The 22,143-nt window shown below is 41.9% G+C and overlaps 1 protein-coding gene across 6 annotated transcripts in view; it reads right to left on the bottom strand.

Annotated features, from left to right (window-relative positions):
- The window catches only part of LOC108651148 (uncharacterized), a 44,838-nt gene that overhangs the window by 8,762 nt on the left and 13,933 nt on the right, over nt 1–22,143 (bottom strand). For 5 of the 6 annotated variants that reach the window (XM_089259105.1, XM_018100619.3, XM_089259106.1 and 2 more), the window contains 20 exons: nt 18,466–18,715; nt 18,121–18,399; nt 16,445–16,559; nt 14,031–14,179; nt 13,342–13,880; nt 10,709–11,187; nt 10,483–10,603; nt 9,163–9,418; nt 8,374–8,523; nt 7,991–8,112; nt 6,980–7,072; nt 6,012–6,158; nt 5,726–5,884; nt 3,024–3,168; nt 2,849–2,943; nt 2,315–2,474; nt 2,151–2,248; nt 1,988–2,078; nt 1,773–1,886; nt 708–890 (listed from right to left, as the gene is read on the bottom strand). In XM_089259105.1, coding sequence (XP_089115231.1) covers nt 708–890; nt 1,773–1,886; nt 1,988–2,078; nt 2,151–2,248; nt 2,315–2,474; nt 2,849–2,943; nt 3,024–3,168; nt 5,726–5,884; nt 6,012–6,158; nt 6,980–7,072; nt 7,991–8,112; nt 8,374–8,523; nt 9,163–9,418; nt 10,483–10,603; nt 10,709–11,187; nt 13,342–13,880; nt 14,031–14,179; nt 16,445–16,559; nt 18,121–18,399; nt 18,466–18,714 — 3,744 coding nt within the window. In that variant the 5' untranslated portion in view covers nt 18,715. The remainder of the gene's footprint in view (nt 1–707; nt 891–1,772; nt 1,887–1,987; nt 2,079–2,150; nt 2,249–2,314; nt 2,475–2,848; nt 2,944–3,023; nt 3,169–5,725; nt 5,885–6,011; nt 6,159–6,979; nt 7,073–7,990; nt 8,113–8,373; nt 8,524–9,162; nt 9,419–10,482; nt 10,604–10,708; nt 11,188–13,341; nt 13,881–14,030; nt 14,180–16,444; nt 16,560–18,120; nt 18,400–18,465; nt 18,716–22,143) is intronic. The other variant, XM_089259109.1, reaches the window with a different exon arrangement.

Here is a 22,143-nt window from a genome sequence, read left to right as displayed (position 1 = left end):
TCTTAAGATATGGGAATACAGCTGCAATCTCTGCATATATTTCTTCTTCTTCTTGGGTTCTGCCTTCTGATATAACAAGAAAATATTTCTCTCGATCTATAATACATATCTACTATATCCCACTCTTCCCTTACCTGCACTAAACATATATATTTTAGGAAAAATATTATATTATATGTTATATTATATTATATTATTATTATTATTCCAATCTTCCCTTAAACATATAAATTTTAGGAAAAATATTATATTATATATTATATTATTATTATTATTCTACTAATCCCTTACTTCCCTTAAACATATATATTTTATGATTAATGTTAGTATACAGAGGATAAGGAAACTCACTCTACATTGATTTATTTATCTATCTATAGTAGTCATAGTTGTATATCACATGATCCTAGACTTGCCCCTCGTTTAGCTGACTTGTTTGGTTAATCCACAACATATATTATACTCTACTACATATATTATCCATTACATGTGTATATTATACTCTACTCTACAGTTGAAGCAGGTCCCTTGCCTACCTCCCGTTCTATTAGCCTAGCATGTCCACTGTTTACCCTGGACACCAGCAATTTACTTTCCCTTTCAACAACTACATTTACCCACATATCTGGCCAATTAGCTAATGCCCTCCTGCACCTCCACTCACACAACCCAATTAACGCCCCATTTACAGGGTATTTGCTACTTACATTATACGCAAAATAGAAATCACAGTCTGCCGTTGAGAGCGACAGCTCCTGCCCCGGCTCCAGCACCGGCTCCAGCTCAGATTCCTCCACCGGGTTGCTGTCGATGCTGCTGCTGCTGGTGTTCGTGTGCAAAAGGATCCATTGCCAACGCAGCACCGTCAATTGACGCATTGATTCCTGCAACTACAACAACAACAACAATAATAACAAAAATAACGCTAATTAGCAATGGGAGCAGCTGAAAATGTCATAACGAGTGCTGCTTCAGTTTAACGAGGCGCCTAACACGCACTCTCAGCCAATGGCCATAAAAATAAAAACGTGGCTAAATGAATAGCGAATGCGGCTCCAAAGTGCCATTAAACGTGGCCAGCAAAGAGACAGAGAACGGGAGAGGGAGAGCGGGGGAGAGAGTGAGTGAGTGAGAGAGCGAATGCGACACAAGTTGACAACTAAATGTCAAAACGCTGGCGGCTGGCTTTGAGCCCAGACACAAGCTGGAGTTGCTCCGCCTGGGGGCCATCTGGCAGGTAGCACATAAATGAGCGCACGCACACACACACACACATACAGATCTCCGACCTCATGTATGAAACGTGGCTCGCATTTTTTGTTAACCTACACCCGGCCATGCCCCTCTGCCCATTGTTGCTTGTCGTGTTGTCTGCACAACTTTAATGGAAAAACTTTTGTTTTGTCGCGTCCCAACAACAACAACAACAAATACAAGAACAACAACAACACAACAGTGAAAGCTGTTTGGGGAGCTCACAGTGCAAAGGCCCTCAGAATTTGTATTTGGAGCTGCTACAAAAAAAACCTAAATTTCATTTTTATTATTTTAAAGTTCACTTAAATGTCCAAAGAGAGTGAGAGAGGGAGAGAGAGATAGCAACAACAAAGAGAACAACAATTCATATAGATCTGCACGCAATTTGTAGCGCGCACAAATTATGCATAAAAAGACAAGAAAACAAACCCAAATTGGAAATTTGAGGGATTTGGTCATTGTTTATGTTATTACAAGTAAAGAGCAGAACTTAAGTGCTTCAATGCGCTACTTACCATGGCCAGCAAGGTGGTCCAAACAATCAGCGAAACGGTGCCAAAGGCAAAGGACTGCGACAGGGTGCGATTACTGTGAATGCTCTGCGAGAAGTGTTTCATATACGGGGGCAGCTGCAGGACGCACCGAAAGTAAAATGTAAATATGAAATAAATATAAAACAAAGATGGGATTAGCCATAAAAAGTATAGTCCTAGTCCACTTGTATATTAACCTTCAGGTTGATGTTGTGACAGGCCACGAAGAAGACCAGCACGAGCAGCAACAGCAAAGCCAACATGGAGAGCAGGAAGGACCGCGGCGAGCTAGAGGAGTGGTGTAAGGGCAGAATATAGAGCATTTATAAACAATTAAGTTCATCATCATAAACCACTCACGTGTCGAAAACCACAAAGCGCATCAGCGTGGTGCCCAGCAGCACCAACAGACTGCAATAGAAGTAGACGCAGAGCATGCGATCCGGTTCGCTGGAATACTAGAGTTGCGTGGCGCAAGGCATTAGGGCTAAGGCGTCGCTTGTACCCGAATGTGGTGCACTTACCTTGCGCTCCAAGGTGTCGCTCTTGAAGCACAGCAACAGCGACTGGCAATGCTCGGCGCGCAGGTGATCGATGCTGCGCGCATCGATGGCACGCATCAAATACTCGTTGACCTCATCCTCGGGATCCTTGTGACTCTCGGAGCTGTCGCCAAAGCCAAATCTGTGGGAGAAGTGGATGCAGTGAGATGGTGATGAGACGGGCAGAATATAAGAACTTATTCTCTATTGAATGCGTGTAGGCAAAGGGACTTTAGGTTAAACAAATCTTTGAATTGAAGAAATATCCTCTGATTACACATTTATCTAACTCCAGTCCAGAGTCTTTAACGAAGACTTCACGCTCTGTCGGCACAATCCTTTATCAAAGTCTATTATCACCTGCTTAGCCAAAGCTGCCCTAAGCTCTATGCCCAGCACCTGCCACAGTTCACGCTCTCTCTTTCTATCAGCTTTTTTCTTCACTGCTCTTCGCTTGCTTTCCACAATTCTATTAAAGTCCACTCAGAACTTTTTCCTCCATAGCCCGCAACTTACTTGGATGTGTGCTTCTGTGCGGTGCCGTGGCCCATCATGCGCAGCTCCTTGGATATGTTGCCATTCACCTGCAGGCGATTGCGCGATTTCTTGTGCTGCAGCAGTGAAGGAGAGTGTACAATATTATTGCAGAGTTGAGAGTTATGGAGCTAAGTACAGGGTGTGTAACACTTACCGGTCTGTAGATATCGCCTGGCACTATGAGATATGTTTCTATCTGATGATCCTTGAGATACGAGTTCCTCTCAGCGCCTTTGCCCTCCTCCACCTCGTAATCGCCATCCAAACACTTGAGAGTTTCCTTGGTGATGTGAACGCGACTAAAAGGAAAGATATATATATATATATAAAGAGAAAGAGAGGGAGAGAGAGAGAGAGATTTGCGAGGCAAGGAGGCAAGGAGTCAAGCCAACATTGTCAACATGTGGCTCTGTTTTTCGGTTGCCATAACCACAGCGATTGGGTCTGTCGCAGCCATTACGTGGCATGTGGCATTACATGCTGCAGTTGCCACGCCTCCACGCCTCCTCGACTCCCCGACTCCAGCCAACGCGGATGCTGTTCAGTAAATACTTTTTAATGTATTTTTATAGCTGCCGCAGTGGGGCGCTCTCTCAACTGGGAGCTGCGCTGCTTTATTATATTATCGTTATGCAGTGCCTGCGGCATGTGGCATGTGGCATGTGGGCACGTTGCATGTACGCCGCGAGCTCAACTAGCTGCACATAAAATAAAGAAGCATCGCGGCAACAATAGAAGCCAACTGCAGCCACGTTGTTGACTCTATTGATAATTACATGGCGCATTGTTATGGATGACCGCAGCTGCTTCTCCTTCTCCTTCTGCTCCGGCTCCGCTTTCGCCTTCTCCTTCTGCTTCTGCTTCGCCGCTTATCAGGGCTAAGGGAATTCGCATAGAGCCCGCCCCGCGGCCAACTGCAGCTATTTGCTTTTAATTTCGCTCAAGACAGGACTAACAAATGAACTGCCGCTGCCGCTGCCGCTGCCGCTGCCACTGCCGCAGCTGACCCACATTCAAGGCAAAGTCGTGCCGCAACAAATTGCTCAAGTGTTGTTGAAAGTGAAGCAACTGAATCAACAGCAGCAACAGCAGCTACAACAAAAGCATTAAGTGTTGGCCAGTTAACGTGCCTGGGCGAAGCGGGCGTGGCATGCAACTACTGCATAATCGATTCGACGATTGGCTCGCACGTGTGAGGGCGAAGTTCGAGTCACTTGACTTGCCAATAACTTGGCACCCACACAAGCCACACAACAGACCCACAAGGCACACACACACACACACACACACACACACACACACACATAACATACACATTGCGGCTGAGTATGCAAATTTGTAGAAAGTACGATACGATGCGAGTACAACAAAAATTACAGCTATTACAGCCATTACAGCCATTACAGCCACACATTGCAATCGCTTCAGCAACAGCGACACTTGGCCAAGTGTTGAGAGTCGAAAGGTTGCTTACAAAACAGGAGCGGATTCAGCTGGCAGAAGGGGCGTCTGATTGAAAGCTTACGGAAGTGCAAAGAAGCATATAAAGTGGCAAACATTTAAATTACGTCAAAGCTTTCTGATAAGTTGATACAAAGTGATGAACAGGAGCGCAATCAACACTTAAATTGGTAGAAATTCGAACTATAGCTAACATTGTGATCAATAAAGGAAAACATTTTAAGGCTACTTCTGTTTGAATTGAAGTCAGTTAAGAATTACAATTCGATCTTTAAGGTCAGCTCCGCTCCTGTTTAAAGTTAACCTGAAATGGTCAAAATGAATTTAAATACTTGCCTAAAAAATCAATCAGAAATGCGACTCAAGTTAAGGTCAATTATATCCCGAAATTTGCCTAAAAAAGCAATCAGAAATGCGACTCAAATTAAGCTCAATTATATACTAAACAAATAGTCCCGCTTTAAAGTCAACTCCGCTCCTGTTTAAAGCTGACGAGTTGCAAAAAGTCTGTGGCCAAAAAGTTGGCTTTAATTGCACGACACTCGCATACAGCTCGAACGTTGAGCGGGAGAGAGAGAGAGGGAGAGAGAGAGAAAGAGAGAGAGGGAAATAGAGTGCGCAGAGGCCTGTCAAAACGGAAATGAGACAAACTTGTCAGCGGCTTTTGCGGTTAGCTGGTTGCTGGCTGCTTGCAGCTAAGACTTGGTTTTGGCCAAGGCAATGGACGGACGGATGGATGGATTGTGGGCGTATAGCCACACGATAAGGACTCGAACTGCTTTTCATTGCATACTTGTCGGCGCGCAAACATATCAAAGCGGGTCAAAAACATAATTCTCAGCTGTCGTAAAGTGGAGCACACAACGGCCACAAAAACCATTGAACAACAAGCAGCTAGCAGTGACCAAGCCAAGGGATTTCACTCCTTGACTTGGCACAAAGAAAATAATCAAACGAAATGTGTGTTTGGGCCAAAAGACAAAAGCCAAGACATGGATTTAATGTGCTGCCAACGATTCAAAGGGCAGAAAGCTGAGCAAATGGGCTCAGCTTTGAAGTGGCCAGACGGCCAATGTCCACTAAGTAATTAACAGCCTATATATGTGTATCCATATATGGGAACAGAGTGTGAATTAGTTGATTATGTGGTAGTTGTGTGTGCCCATGGAGCAAAGGGAGATGATGCTGACCATCAGCTGCAGACAATCAGATATCTTACATCGATATGAAGATCAAGCATAAGGTTATTAATGTATATTCCATAGACCTTAGGAAGTGGAGGGTCAGCTATGCATATGTGTGTGTGTGTAAAGATTTAGCTACAAGTTTAAAGCAACAATTATTCAGCAGATTTTCCAGTCGATTAGCAGAGCTTAGCTTATTTGTTTTGCTTACCCGGGTATGCCGCCGCTCTCCATATGATTGGCCAAAGTCACATCGTTCGACCAAACATCAAATTGCCATTTGACCAGGCCCAAAACGCCGCAATGCACACGTCCCGTGTGGATGCCCACACGCATGTTCACATTCACGGCCATTACCTCGCGCACCAGACTGTCAAGCGTAGCGATGAAGCAAATGGGAGAGAGAGAGAGAATACACAAAAAGGTATTTGCAATTGCAACACGACAACACAAACACACACACACACACGCACAATACGCTTTGCTGTTATACTCACGCAATGGCGTCTATCATATCAAGTCCCATCTCAACAGCGCAGTGGGCATGATCCGGCCTCGGCTCTGGCAAACCGGAGACGCAGTAATAGCAATCGCCCAGCAGCTTTATGCGCAGGCAATGATGCTCTGCAGCCAAGCGGTCAAAGCTGCAAAACAAATGCAACAAGAGTCGAAGTTATAGAGAAGTTGATAAAAACTAAAAAGGTACATTAAATGATGCTTTAAATCAATTATGAACTCAGTTTAAAGTTTAAACTTAGTGCGCAGCCAATGATCCGCGTCAGTGTGACCAATTTACGCCAAGGACATAAATAACTCAAGTTTACTAATTAAAATACTAAACAGCCAGGCACTTCTCAGCGCTGCACCTTTAAATTATGCAATTAAAAAGTTTACCCAGGAGCTACAAGTTTCCTTGCTGTTGAAAACTTATAATTAGTGTAGTAATAAAATTTACTATACCTTTGTGCATTAAAGTGTTAATAAATTGCTGTTAGAGCCTGTTGCTGACTAACCAAGCATCAAGTGCAGTTTAGCTCAAGTGGCAATGCAACTGATTTATCGGTATTTTCTTTGGTATTAAATAACACTTTTTCTCGCAGCTACTCAATTTGGCTACGGCTAGTGTCTGCACAAATTGAATTGCCCTATCATACGATACGAATCAATAAAGTGCCTAACAAACAACGATGGCAAAATTTGGTATCCTGCTGTTGCTGCTGCTGGTGCTGCTGGCTAGGCACTCGAATGTGCAATTAATTTGTGCCTCTGTATCACCATTTGTTACACTGTTTGACATGGCCCCAGGCCAAAGGCAACAGCAGGATAGATAGATAGAGAGAGAGAGAGAGAGAGAGAGAGAGAAAAAAACACAAAACTTCCTACATACACAGACAGGTTGGCCATGTCATTAAGTATGCCTACGAACCGGCAATGGACTTGGGCTGTGGACTTTTTAAGGACTCACCGTGCAAATAGCTCGTTCAGCAGGCGCACCAACTCCTCGGCAGTGCACTGATCCGACAGGCTGGTGAAACCGCAAATGTCGGCAAACAGGATGCTAGAAGAAGAAAAAGAGAAATACCAAAGAGAATAAAAGAGAGTTCATATAAACTGCAAATATTACAGCTCTTGTTGTTGCTGGAGTCATGCTAAGTTTTTTGCTGTTGTGTGGGTGTATGTGTGTGTGTTGCGCCTGAGGAACTCTTTAGTATATTCCAACTAGTTTCCATTTAAGGCACCTTAAAGTTCGACTTTCTCGGCAAATTTGTTTGGCAAATCCTTTCGCCAACTTCTTGTCAAGCTGCTTAGCCGGCTCAGCGCGTAATTTAATACAACAAATGCGACTGCGGCGGGGTGGCAAAATAAAAGCAAACAGGTGCGCCCTCAAGTATGCCGAGTGTAACTGTGTGTGTGTGCGCGCGCGCGTGTGCATGTGTAATTGTGTGTGCGACGGTTGGTAATGTGCAGTTGTTACTTGATATGTGTACACTGCACACTGTACACTGTACAGTGAGGACCTGATAGAGCGTATAGCTGGTTACGAATTTATTGATAGCAAATTATAAAATATTTTTTTTTTTTTTACAAAAGGAATATGATTTTGAATAAGCAAAAGAATATTATAATATAAACCAATTTTGCTCAACTAAATATTTTATTTAATATCCAAATACTTCCATATTTCTTTTCAGACTTCTTTGTTTAGTTTTATAAACTTACTTGGCTAGGTCAACAGTTCACTGACCTTTTAGCTAGGGTTTACTGTGCATACAAATTCAATGTGTAGGGTTATGCACAAATTCGCACACCTACACATGCACACACACTCACCCACACACACACGTCTTAAAGCATATTTATTGACTTTGCATGCAAATAAATTTATACACGTAGCACAAGAGACACTCGCAATACACACACGCACACAAACACATACACAGATACGCACTAGCTACACACACGCACACACACCCACCTGACATTCTCATGGCGCTGTATGTAAATCTTATGAAATTGTGTGTCACGTGGCTGGCCCGCAATATCGTCCTTCATCTCCATGGCAACATGTCGCGGCAGCACCGACAGCAGCAAACGCTCCTGCAGCGATAGGGAGAGAGAGAGAGAGAGAGAGAGAGAGTGGGAGAGAGTGGTTGGGGTTAAACAGTCAAAAGGTTATGCCAAATGCTGCTGCTGCTGCTTAGATCAGCAAAAGGCAGCTGGGCGAAGCAATCAGGCAACAAGTCCTGGCCACGCCCCAATGCTCACACGCTGACATATTCGTCACGTTTATATATGTACGTAGGTTGGCTAGCACTTTGACAGTGCTATTTTTGGGCAGGTGCTTGGAGTGGAACTCACCTGCTGTTGATTCTCGCGCTGCGTACGCAAACGCGCCTCGATGCACTGGCGCGTCTCAATGAACGCCTTGCGCTGCGCCTTTTCCTTGGGCCAGTGGGTGTAAATACCTGTAAGATTGGCCAGCAACAGGGCAATGCAGGTGCACAGCAGCTGCAATAGGAAGTGAGAGGGGCAGAGAGAGATAGCGGGGGAGTGAAAGAGAGAGTAAGTATAATATGTAATGGCAGTAAACGCATTAGTATCCATTTCATTGCCAATGAACAAGCACAATAAAAGTCCAGTTATGGAACAACGCACACACACATAGGCAAGACAGAGAGTCAGAGAGAGAGAGAGAGAGAGAGAGAGAGAAAGCGAGACTGAGTGACAGAGAGAGATCGAGCTACGCAATTTTATTCAATTTTGCGGCAATTTAATTTCATTTATTTGTGTTTTTTTCACCTGTACTTTCACTCTCTTTGTCTCTCTCACACTCTGTGCATGCCTGTGTGCTGTGTCTGTGTGTGTTATAAATGGTGCGTGCATTTTATGCGAATTTATTGTCACGTGCGCTGCCATAGCTACGCACGCCTGACTTTTCAGGCCATTAAAGCGCTCGCTTTAACAACGCTTTTCACTCCATTGTCACGCCCACACACACACACACACACACATGCAGACAGGCAGACAGACGACCCCGCCTACATGCTTTTGAGGCTTTTGTCAACGCAGTGCTGTTGATGGATATGCCTGGCCATTTGATTTGTGGCAGCCACAAACAGTTGCAACAGCTATGCTGCCGCGATTTACCTCCTGCCAGGACAGATGCGTCTTCATTGGCGCCTGCTGCTCCAGCTCCAGCTCCAGCGCAAGCTCCAACTGCTGCTGCTCCTGCTGCTGCTGCTGCTCCTGCTTATCCAGTGCGTATTGTGTACGCAGACAGGTGTATAGATGCGTGCCACTCAGCAGCATGCCACCGATGAGCGACTCACGCAACCGCAGCGGCAGCATCGTGTATGTCATGTAGATGAGCACAATGCAACAGGCGCTGCCATTGAACGATTTGCTGCAAGAGATTTCAGTGGAGGAGGTTTTAATTACGATAAAAGCCAAAGCAAACAACTCTGCTGCCAGTGCCCTGGACAGGGTATTTGAGTGGCTGCGCTAAGACTGCTAACTGCCTAGCTGTTTGCATGGCTGGCTTAAAGCTGCTCGAACGTGGCCAAAAGGCAGAGTTGCCTGTAGCATAGCCATGGCAAGGGTATGATGAGGTTTTCTTCATCAGCTTGGCTCTTTAGCTGTTTTTCCCTTCAAGCTTGCTCAGCTTGTTCTAGCTTAACCAAATTAAACAGCAGCTAAAATTAGCTAAAAGTTAGAGATCAAAGCAGACAACATTTAACGGGCATCATCAGGCTCCAACGTGAATTCTAGGAAGTAATGAATACTTTAGAGTATTTGATAAAGAGTTTAGTCTATTTAAAGCCTAGTTTATTGAAATGCTAAAGGTTTGAGAGCAGATCTCAAAGAAGTTTGGTCATGTAGAAGTATGAAGATCTTATGGGCAGCCATCTACTGAAGCCTTTGAAAGGATTGCGGAATATTATTGAGCGATCTACTAACATAGCCTATATTAAATCAATCAACTATAGGAAGGCATTTCTGCTCTTGATATAGATTCGTTCGCCTATTGATATTAATAATAGTAAATCTAATCAATCATAGTTTCAGTCTTCACCCCCAATCTCAAGTATTCGCATTTTCTATACACTTTGCCGAGTCGACATTTTTAAGTAGACTCAACTACTTAACACTCATTAAATGTTCCTTCAAGTTCAACTAATATATTCTAATTGCTTGTAATACTTCCATCACTTGCTCAAATATCTCATAGATATAGCAACAATCTATCATGTACCCACAGCTCTCTCAGTGTATTTTTGTTTCAGCTTATTGTTTGCCTAATGTATTTACTGCTCCTGCTGCTGCTGCTGATGTTTGGCTTTGTTCTCATTTAACTTTTGGGTGGAGCTGTGAAACGCAATTAGCGTGTCGCAGCTGATGATGGCCGATGATTAATTCTTGGGCTGCCTGGCAGCAGCTGCGGGCTCACTCAAGCCTCTCGTTACAAACCTTGGCTGAAGCACATAGCTGACGGCAACTTCAATGGCCAGAAACGTGCCCAATATGACATAGGAGACAAGCACCAGAAATATTTCATTCATCGCCGGCTTTGACAGTATGCAGAGCAGAACTAAATGAAATGGAAGAAAGTCAAGACACCGAGAAAGTGAGAGAGCAACAATTAATATAGTACAATTGAGAACAATTTGTGGCAAACACTCGAGTGAGAACTCACATGCATAGACGATGCCACAGATTAGCATGACAATGAGAAAAACGAGCACAGAGTCGTCGATTTGCATGAAAATCGTGTAGAAAACATGCGTGTAATCCAATGAACTCTCCGAATTATCAGTTACGCCAAATATTTCAGTTTCTATTGGTTCATGTGTCATCTCCTGCTCCTGCTCCTGCTGCTTCTCCTGCTGTTGCTGCTGCTGTTGCGTGGCATTCGCACTGGAAGCCCCATCAAACGGCGTCAATTTGAGCACTTCAGCACGTACCTGGCGCCTGCTCAGGGGTAAACGCCGACGGTTGTTATCATTGTTGTCGCGCTGCCCCATAAAGCGTTTAATGCCATCATCATTATTGTCGACAACATCATCATCATCATCATTGTCATCACCATCACCATCGATATTGGCGTCAGCTCCAGCAGTTGCCTCAATCACGTGGTCAATCCGTTTTTGTTGCTCCTGCATGCCACGTTTATATCTGAATTGTAGGCGTGGCGTGGGCGTAGCACAGGTGTATTAGTTGATATGTGAAGGAGTGTAGAGAATAATGAATAAAGTGCACGACTACGTGATACTCGCTTAAAGTCATTTGAATGTATAAAATGTTCACAATTTATTGTTAAGGAAGGTTAAATTATTATCGTTTAATAGATATATTTCTATATAGTATATGGAATATCTATGCTTGATCTATAGAACAGGTGTTCAGTAAAAACTCTGACAAACTGTTTGACTTTAGCTTTAGATATATCATCTCATCCGATTGTTGGAGCAGGATTTTACTTAGTCAGTAAATTTCTAGCTTTGATCTGGACATTATTATAGCTATATCTGTCTCTATCTATTGTTCTCTGATTTGAAAGAAGTTATGTTTCATCTATACATTAACATACATATGTAGGTATATAAAACTAAATTTACACTCGCCCCACACTCCCCCTCAGTCTCTATTATTACAAAATTCAATCAGCTCTATATGGGCGAATTCCAAACAATGATAAGTCTTTAACCTTAGCCCCGACTAAAGCACAAACAAACAAAGAAACCTCACTTTCGCACGCCGAACGGGCATAAAAAACAATTTCTCTACGCAAATCAATAAGTCTGGCATTAGCTTAGCCCAACTCAATGCACACACAATACAACACTATCCATCTTGATGGCATGAATAAATATATCTACACGCACACACACACACACACAGACACGTGTGTATATATACGAACAAATATAAATCGAATAACGAAATCGAAATGGAAATTCCTCAACTCGTGTGTGGTCCAAGTTACGCGCATTTATTTATTTATTTATTTATTTTTTTTACATTTTTTTTTTTTATTTTATTGATGTATTTGTTGACTTTGTTTATTGCTTTACAAATATTTTGCGTGGCATTTTATTGGTTTGTTTGTCTGTTTGCTGTTTGCTTTATTGTTGGCAATTTCTTGTCTTCGCTGCGATTTGCTATTGAAAATTGGTCCGATTCTAAATTTAACTTCACAGAAAAATCCATTTGCCGCGTCGCAAAGCGTAGCACACTTTTATGGGCGCAGATTGAATTTGCCGGCCTGTCAGGCCAAAGCGGCGTATGCGTAATGCGTGCCTGGACAGGTTACCAGCGGCTGGCTGCCTGGCTGGCTGGCTGCCTGTCTACCTTTCGAGTAGCAGCTGGCAGCGTGTTTGCATAACGCGCCTGTCAAACTGCCAGAGCCAACCGCTAACTGAGCAAAGCGCCCAGGCACTTCCTGTTGCCAGCTGTGAGGCCTGCAGTTGATGGGAGCCAGCGCTGCCCAACGTTCGACACGCTCTTAACGAGGCCTAAGCATTGATGGGAAATATCAAAATTGATGTAAGCTGTGCATATCTCTTTTAGTAAAATCATATTTGAAGTCTACGCTTTAATAATCCAATTTATCGGTGTAGATATTGATAAGAATTGTGGTAAACCTTATGAGACAGTGGTATGGTTAAGGCTCAACCACATTGAAATTTTCTAATATTTTATATTAAATCATTTTGAGCTCTTTTATTAAGTCAACTTTCTTTACAGTTGATTCATTCATAGAACAAATGTTCATGTTTTATTTGTGTCTATCATATAATATTAAATTAATAAGTGATTAAGCCAAAGGCCCTAGTTGCCTCAGTTAAGGAAAAAAAATAAATAAATAAATAATAAAATTCACTAATATTTCATATTGTTTTAGCTTTAAGCAAAGGTGGCAACTCTGCTACTCTAAAGTACTTACTCTTAAATGAGTAACTTTTCACTAGAATTATTTGACAAGTATGAAATTTACTATATCTGATAAGTAGAGCTCTAACAAATACGTAGTACCTCGTTTTTCTTTCTTTGCCTGAAGTACACCATCAAAAACTTGTCTAGCCTGTACTCAATATCTAAATATTCACTAGATATTACTTGACTTCATTAAAGTACACTCCTGATTACAATCATCGATAATATTTGACTGTCATAATGTCATACTAGATGCCTAGATGTCCTACTCCTGTTACTACCCATGCACTGACAAATCAACCTGATAAATCTGAAAATTGTTGCAACGTAATACCTTTGGCACTAACAAATGAATTTGTCAAGTCCTCATTAATGAGATGGCTGCCCACTCACCTGGCGCGATGCTGATGCTGCTTGTAGCGGTGCTTGTGTAGGCGACGGTAGTGCTTGCGCTTCTGCCGAGGCTCGAGCCACTGCGGGCTCCGCTCGCCGGCAACGGCTGTCCGCTGCGACGCATTAGTGTTGCGGCGAATGCCAGTTGGAGTTTGCAGAGCGCTGAGCGTTGCCAGACTGCCAATAGAAACCAAATGCTGATGATGGCTCATTTGTTTTGCGCGCTGTGGCGATGGTGGTGCTGGTGGTGGCGTTGGTGGTGCAGCTGCTGCTGCTGCTGCTGTGGCCGTCATCAGGTGCGTAACATTTTCGCTTGCCGTGGCATTTGCGTCGAGCGACTGAGCCGCCAATCGAATCGTAGCGGATGTCAGCCCAGTGGCCGACTGGTGGGGGGCGGCGAGGCTGCGGCGCAGCTGCAAGGTGGTGTAGACCAGCTGGGTGCAGGATAATGCCAAAATCAACGCTAGCAAAAGGCCCAAAATGTGCGTCGTATTACTCTGATTCATTCGCAGAAAATAGCGCTGATAAAGCATTTCCACCTGGCGAGCACAGACGAGCGAGCGAACAAATTGAAATTGTGAGGACTTTAAGCTCTTTCCAGCGAATATGTAAATTGAGCCACCCAATTGAGTTGCCAATTTCCATTTGATAGCTTGGTCAAATATATATTTGGCGCGTAAGCTGCTTACCTGCAGATTCTTGAACTGATGCGTCGAGCAGAGACGCAGAATGATGCGATTCAAACGGTACCAGAACGATATGCTTGGACTGCCCGGCTGAATGCCCGTGGTGCTTGGATTGTTCGCTTCCACATTGCTGCGACCGTCAGCTGCATCGGCTAAGGGAAAGCACATAAAGATAGAGAGAGGGAAGAGGAGGATGAGGGAGAATGAGAGAGAGATCGCATTAATCAGAGTCTGTGGTGTGACAGAATTGTGAATTTCAATTAAATTTGATGGAGGCTGTTACAAGTAGTTCAAATGAACCAAAGTGTGGAATTAAAGTTTGATGTGGTTCATGTGAGCTAGACCTGGGAGTATTGGATTCACTTTAAAGACATAAAATAGATATTTAATGTGGCATAAAGTTGATCGCAAGTTTCAATAAACTGAGGCTGTAGATATTGCTTCAATTTGAGAGATTTTAGATAATCCAAGCACATAATAAAACATTATTAGTTCTTTCAGCGAAACTGAGCATGCTGGAACTGAGAGAAATCTCCCTTTAATTCACAAAATATTCAACTGGTTTATGGGTGACTTTTTATTTGTTAGCAATAATCTATTTCATATCCTACGATTCCTATCACTTTTCTTGTGCTTTGATTCCTTTGATGTATATCATATAATATGAGAATATTTTAAAGACTTTAAACAGTTACACAACAGTCTGAAAGTAGCTCTGAATATTTCTATTTCAATTTCATTGATTTTCCAGCCAATTGCAAGTCAAAGTCAAATTCAAATTAATGCTGCTATTTTTAGCCAAGTTTACATTCCAACTTCATTCATTCCTTGCCTGTTGCTAATTACGTTATTTTGTGAGAATAATTAGCAGTTGGGCTGCAGTCATGTGTTAAATATTCATTAAATGAAAATTGAAATGGAATATTTGCAATTTCTGTTTTGGTTTTATTGGTTAGCAAACAATCGGATAACGAGCTAACCTGACAGCAAGACAGCAATATATATTTAAATATGCAAGCATACATACATAGTTGTTATTTGCTTTCACAAAAGGTTTTATTGCTTGCCTTGTGACCGCCTGCAATTCGGACTACAAATTGAAAATATCCGTATTGCATTCTGATGAGATTTTCGATAGCCGCATTCACAGCTAATAATGTTTCACAGCTGAACGAGAGCTGCATGTGGCATTGTTGAATTTATATACGCATGCATCGGTTTTGGTTTTTGGATATCATAACTGCAACTGGCAAGGGGCAACTTATTGCTTGTGGCTGCCACACAATACTTTGATCCTGATATGCATTGGCAAAATGGATTCGCTTATCGTCCTGTTGCCTTTGCACATTGTTGTTGCTCGTTCTGAATGCGTTGCACAATGCCATCAAATGTAAAATCGTTTCGACTGACCCCCATAAAGTTGAGCACACACACATGGACACACATAAACACTCACACGCACACGCACACGCACAACAATGCGTATACTTTCTTATATATTGTTTTTTTTTTTGTTACGTACGTTCTCATGCATCAATAAATAAATGCCAAACGTGATTATGTAAATTTCTATAGAAATCTCTATGTATATACAAATATATACACGAGTTTACCATATCAAAAACATGAGCCATTCCTTTGCCAGTTTTTCGCCCTATTCAATATGCCACTGTGGCCGCTTCATAGAAAATAAATGAGAATCGGACTGCGAACGGCTGTCGACGACCGTAGAATACAGTCTACATTAAAGAAGAAGACTAAATTAGGAGAAATTAGTAGTATAGAAGAAATCTCTTAGGGAGATATGTATATGTAATATAATTAATGAAAGAATGGTCTCCCTAACTAAAAATCATAGTTCAATCCACTCTATGTTTATATTACTTTTTATATTCCAGCTAAGATAGACTACAAATCATTAATTTACAGAAAATGAATATTCAGAAAATATAGTCACCCTATCTCCGATTCAGCCATAGCAAAGCTCGTAAGTTCCAACATGGTCACCCTAAAGTGATCTGAGCCAAATATAAAGCTGGTCTAAGCTAGATATAAAGGTGATCTAGGCAGCATGAATGTGTCTCTAGCTATTTGTAAAGAAAACCAATACACCCGTTTCGCATAGCGAGCTAACAGAGCAACAGAGTAAGCGAGAAAGAAAGTAAGACATATAAATCTGACTGACAAGGCCACCTATCAAGCAGGCACGCAGCCCGCAGCACGCAGAAGGGAGTGCTGTCTAAATATTGGATAAGTGAAGCCGAGAAGCTGTCTCGTCAAATTCAATGGGACGACAATGACAATCAAGTTGTGAGATTCGAGTCAGCTATTCGATCAGGAGCATATGTGTTGGCGTTTTGATTAGCCATGTCCAGGGTATCCCATTACATGCTTAGCGTTATTCGAGTGCTACTCACATTGTTGCTGCAGCAGCTGGGCCTCGTCCCTTTGATAGATCATCGGACTGTGGCAGGTGGAGCTCGAATTGGTTGAGTCAATCGACTCGTCAATGTTGCAGCGCGTGATGCCAGCCTGCAAAAAATATTAAAGATAGTTATGACAGTAAAAAGGATATTCATTCATTGTATATGCTGTTATGAAGCTAACTGCTTGCATAATAAATATTAAGTATACGCCCCATGCATTCCATTTAAACTTCAGCTGCCGCCAAGCTGCTTCGTTGCTGTTGTTTAACGTTTATTCCACGCGGCATCTTTAAACATATTGCCGCCCATTTGGCATGCCACGCCCACACCCGCACACAGACACACCATCTCTCAATTGCTGTCGCTTTACGCTGCTTTGCGCCATAAACATTTTCAATTGACTCTCGAGAGCTCTGGCGAACAGTGAACGCATTTTCAAGTACAGTGAAAACTAAGGATGCTAGAAATCCAAGAACATACATTAACTTATCTGATACCTATCTAGCTAACAAAGATCTATCTATCAATCTATTACTCAGGGTATCTATATAACCATTTATCTTTCTATCTATCCATCTACCTATCTATCTATCTATCTATCTATCTATCTATCTATCTATCTATCTATCTATCTATCTATCTATCTATCTATCTATCTACCCATCAATCTCTCTCCATTTATCTATCTATCTTTCTATCTACCTATCCATCTATCTTTCTATCTACCCATCTATCTCTCCATCTATATATATATATATATATATATATATATATATATACATCTATCTATCTTTCTATCTTTCTATCTATCCATCTACCTCTCCATCTATCTATCCATCCATCCATCTACATATCTATCTATCATTCTTGTTTTCCATCTATCCATCCATCTATCTATCTATCTATCTATGTATCTATCTATATATATCTCTGCTTATCTTCCTATACATCAATCTATCTATCGACAACATGTTTATCAACTTTTATTGCATATGAATATTTTATATAACAATATTTAATAGAATATTTTCTACAAGTAAATTTGGATTCCCAGTTCGTTTTTAGCCAGTTACCACTGTACACACCGACACACATGCTCAATATTGTAAAGTGGGCCCTTGTGCATGCAGACAATATTCCACTTTCTATATGAGTTTTGTTGTGTGTGAGTTTTCGACTGTATTTATACGTACATGTGTGTGTGTGTGTGTGTGTGTGTGTGCATCCTTGTTAGCCTCTGCCGAAGGTGTTAACTTTTCGTCAAGTGTTATTCAGCAGGATGGCAACAAAAGCAGCTTCAAAGCTACATCTAACAATGCATAAACTTTTAGCATAAATGTTGCGACTCAATACGAATTCCCTAGCCTACATTTACAGAGCTGCTGCCCCTCGATACAGCCCCTCAACCTCTCAATTAAATAGCTCGCTTCCTCATTTGTAGCTCTGCCCGCATCATTTAGCTTTCCCTTTTTGCCAATGAAATTGTATTTTAATTTGTCTTATGGCCAAATCGAATTAAATATTTAAATCGCACAGTCAGTTGGGTCTTGCCTGTCCATTAGGAGGGTAAATTAATTGATGCCACAGCCAGTAAGAAACAACTCCCACTCCCACTCCCACTTCCGCTCGCCCACTCCCTGCTTCCAGTCTCAATCCAATCTGCTTACCGCAATCAGGCTGCTGCTAACCATTGCTTTGCCTCCCTTGGCGCTGGTATTGAAATGTTCGATCACCTCCCAGTTGGATTTCTTTGGCGTCGATGGCTGTGTCAGCGGATGCGCCAGTCCAGATGGGGAGCCAGCTGCGGATGAGTGCCCAGGTACATGCAATTCCATCGAGGCTTGCGTGCTGCCTCCGCTGCCCGCCTGCTTCAGCGATGCGGAGCGACTAAAGAACTTGCGATGTTTGCCCGGACCAGCGATTGCTCCGCCCACTCCGGCCGTTTCCTGCAATTGGAATAGCTTGCGGCATTGGCATTGGATTGTGGTTTTAGTGGTTGTCCACTTGCTTACCTCCTTGCTGGCAGCCAGACTGGAAGCTCCAGCTCCAGCGCCATGCCGCATGCCACGCAACGACAGACGCTTCGACCATTCCCGCTTCTGGCTCTCCGATGACAGCGAACGAAAAATGTGCGTCGATGCGGGATTGGTGACGGTGCCTGTAGAGGTGCCTGTGGCGGTGCCAGTTGTGGCGGTGCTGGTACTGCTGGCATTGGTATTGATGGCGCTGCTGGTGCTGTTGCCGTTGCCACTGGCACTCATGCTGCAAGGGAATATAGAGAAAATGATTATACATAAGTCTTTATTTATAGAACATTTACACTCGAGAAAAATTCTAGTATTTGGAGATGACTCAAATAAGTAAATACATAAATTGAATATGCAATAGAAATTACTCTTGGTGTATTGTAGAATTTTATCATTCAATATAAGATAAGTTTAAGCTGATTCTTTCTTTCGCTTTGAGGCAGATGTTTGTGCTATAAGTAGATTATTCCGTAATTTACTTGTAAAAAGCTTAAGAGCAGCCAAAGTTTTAGATTTAAGAAAGCTTGTGTCTCCTATTTAAAGCTTTATTTACTCATGAGAACTTAATGTGCTAAAGTTGGGTATTATTCAGATTACGTCTATATTTGCTTTTCTCGAGAGAGTTGAAGAACGGGAGATTGAGACATGGTAGATGGGAGATAAGGGCAAAAAGTGGGAAAGATGCAGACAAATAAAGTGAGAGAGAGAGAGATAGAGATAGAGAGAGAAAAAGACAGAGAGAGGTAGGAAGAGAGAGAGAGAGATAAATATAGAAAGAGCGAGAGAGAGGTAGAGAGACAGAGAGAAGTAGTATGACAGAGAGAGAGAGAGAGAGAGAGAGAGAGAGAGAGAGAAAGGTAGACAGAGAGAAAGGTAGACAGAGAGAAAGGTAGACAGAGAGTAAGGTAGACAAAGAGAGAGGCAGACAGAGAGAGAGAGAAAGGTAGACAGAGAGAGAGAGAGAGAGAGAGAGAGAGATAGAGAGAGAAATGTAGACAAAGAGAGAGGTAAACAGAAAGAGAGAGAGAGGAGACCAAAACTAATAATTTTCTTATATTATGGCTTCATTCCTTCACACCTTACAAAGTCTCTGGCAAGTGTATATAGACTGCCGTTTTTGGTGGGAAATTGATTTTCATTTTACATGCTAAAGAAGCGCGCTAATTTCCAAACAAATTGCCAATTTTTTCTTTTGGGTTTCGCTGGCCTCAGAGGCAGCGACTGAAATGGCATTAAAACAATAAATTCGATTTTGGCCCAAAAGTGACAACAAGGAAAAGGAGACAACAACAACAACAACAACTAAGTAAACAAAAACAAATAAGAGCAAATACGCCTACGCCAACAAATACATATATCGCAACGCACTCTAACGTCACGTAACGTCAAATAACGTAGCGTAACGTAACGTATCTACATTTTGAGGCCGGCCCACTTAAGACTTCACGAAATGCGCGCCAAACACGCGACGGCACAAGATATTGAGCAGGAGCGGGCCGAGCGGAGGGAGGCGGAGCTGTTTGATTGGGTTTTCGCTGCAAATGAAAAGAGGCGAGAGCGGCCGGGGTGGGCGGGCCGCCTGACAGCGGGCAGCTCAGCTCAATGGAAAAACTCGACAGGTTAGGGCGCTCAGTTTTGAGTTTACAGTTTTTCAGCTAGGGCTTTAAGGGCAGCTACAAAAGCACACAAAGTGAAATTTTGTATAGCCTATAAAAAGAAAAGCTAAGGCAGCTATAAAAATACATATGAAAATTAGGCATCCACTTAAAACAGAAACTTTAATATGTAAATTAAGTGAAGTAAGTTAATAATTGCAATGCATCTATGACTTTAGCTCACGTAAAGAAAGTCGAAGAAAAGTTGAGGAAACCTTTAGAACGTTGGAAAGAAGAAGGAGATATCCTAAAAAGCTGTGACTTTAAATATTATCCTCAAAATATCGAATACATTTTAGTCTGCTGCAGATTTTCGATTATAATACGTGATGGCAAATGAAGATCTGAAGATCCAAAGATAGTTTCACGTTCAGTTAACTTCAGGTATAACAAGAGTCTATCAAAAATATTCTCTACTCCCCCAGTAATTACTATATGTATTTATTGCTAATAAAGGTCTAGACATTGCTGTCATTGACCGTAATCTGAGCCCTAAACTCTATTTATTTGGATACCCAATTAAGTTTCCTAATTAGAAACTATTTGAAAGCGAAATATTATCCAGCATAATGAAGTGAAATTCACCTTAAACTTCAATGAACTAAAGCTTCAGCTTCATCTCGTCTCATTTTAGTTAATTTACTTCACCTAGACCCTATAGACAGCAATTAAAGTAGCTAAATTAAGATTTCTTGCCGCGCTCAACATATGCCCATGCACATTTATAAGCCCTAAGCCGCGACTCTTCGGTTTTTATGGACGCCTAAGTCTGAGCACTTTTCCATAACGGCTTTCTTGAAGCGCATAACAGTAAACTGTGCCACAGACAACAACTACAACAACTACAACAACAGCAACAAACAACAAACAAACAATGCAAAGGCACATGAGCAGAAGTTTTGCTCCTTTTCCTTCAATTTTCTTTTTGTTTTTGGCCGCATTATTGGGGGCAGAGTTTGAAGTCTGAAAGCAGTTCGCTTACCTTTTGTTTTTAGCTACTCTACACACACATAAATACCTATATACATGTATATTTATATATCTACATAAATAGGGCGTGAGTGGAGCGGAGGCTTCGTGTATGCTCAAGTGCCGGCCGCCGGCATAAATATGTCAAAAGCAACGCGCTATAAACAAATTGTTTTGTTGCCAAAAAGCGAGAAAAACAAGTGAAAATTGAATGAGAAAATCGAGAAAAAAACGAGCAAGAACAAAACTTGAAAAAGAACAAAATATGGTAAACATAATCGAGTGTGCTCGACTGCGTAATACTCGTTCATGTGTCAAAACTAGATGGGTAGATCGATGAATCAACAAAATATGGAAGGCTGAAGTAGGACTGAATTGGATATCGACTTTCGAGGCATCCTTAGTAGTTAATAAACTGTTAAATATACATTTAATTGCCATTTGCTTAATTAGAATACATATATAGAGATATATAATATAAATATATTCTATCTCCAAAGGAATATCTTCTTCAAATTACAAGACTCTACTTTCTAAAGAGCCAAGTCCATGTCAATTTGACGCATGATTCACTAAATCTTAACACTCTAACGGCTGTGGCTGCTATTATACCCTGCATAGGAATCTCAAAATACCCATCTAGACCTACATTCTCACAATACATAATGAACGAGTATTATTGAACGGAAACAGGCAGCCAAGTAGCTATTATATTACGGACTCCGTCCAAAATTTTCCTCATTTTTCGTCGACATTTCGTGGAAACTCAAGATTAGTCACTGAACGCAACGCTTTGCAACACTTTCGCTGCTCGACCAATTGGAATGCTATTCAAAGTATTTTCTCATTGGGAAAAAACCCCAATCCACTCACTGCGCCAGTTTTGGCCAGCGGCGCTACCTCAAACACCGGCCAGAAATATATATTTATGTAATTAAAATTGAAAGTGCTCCAAAAATGCGCCCAATATAAACGGATAGACTACTTGGGTTCAATGGAATTCTACTCGGCCAAAAGAATATTCATATTCCAAGGTCAA

The sequence above is a fragment of the Drosophila navojoa genome, chromosome 4 (assembly GCF_054131105.1).
Source record: "Drosophila navojoa isolate 15081-1374.11 chromosome 4, UAZ_NAV_1.0, whole genome shotgun sequence".
Classification (NCBI taxonomy): domain Eukaryota; kingdom Metazoa; phylum Arthropoda; class Insecta; order Diptera; family Drosophilidae; genus Drosophila; species Drosophila navojoa.
Note: the sequence above shows the minus strand (reverse complement) of the source record. Positions and strands in the feature narration are given on the sequence as shown.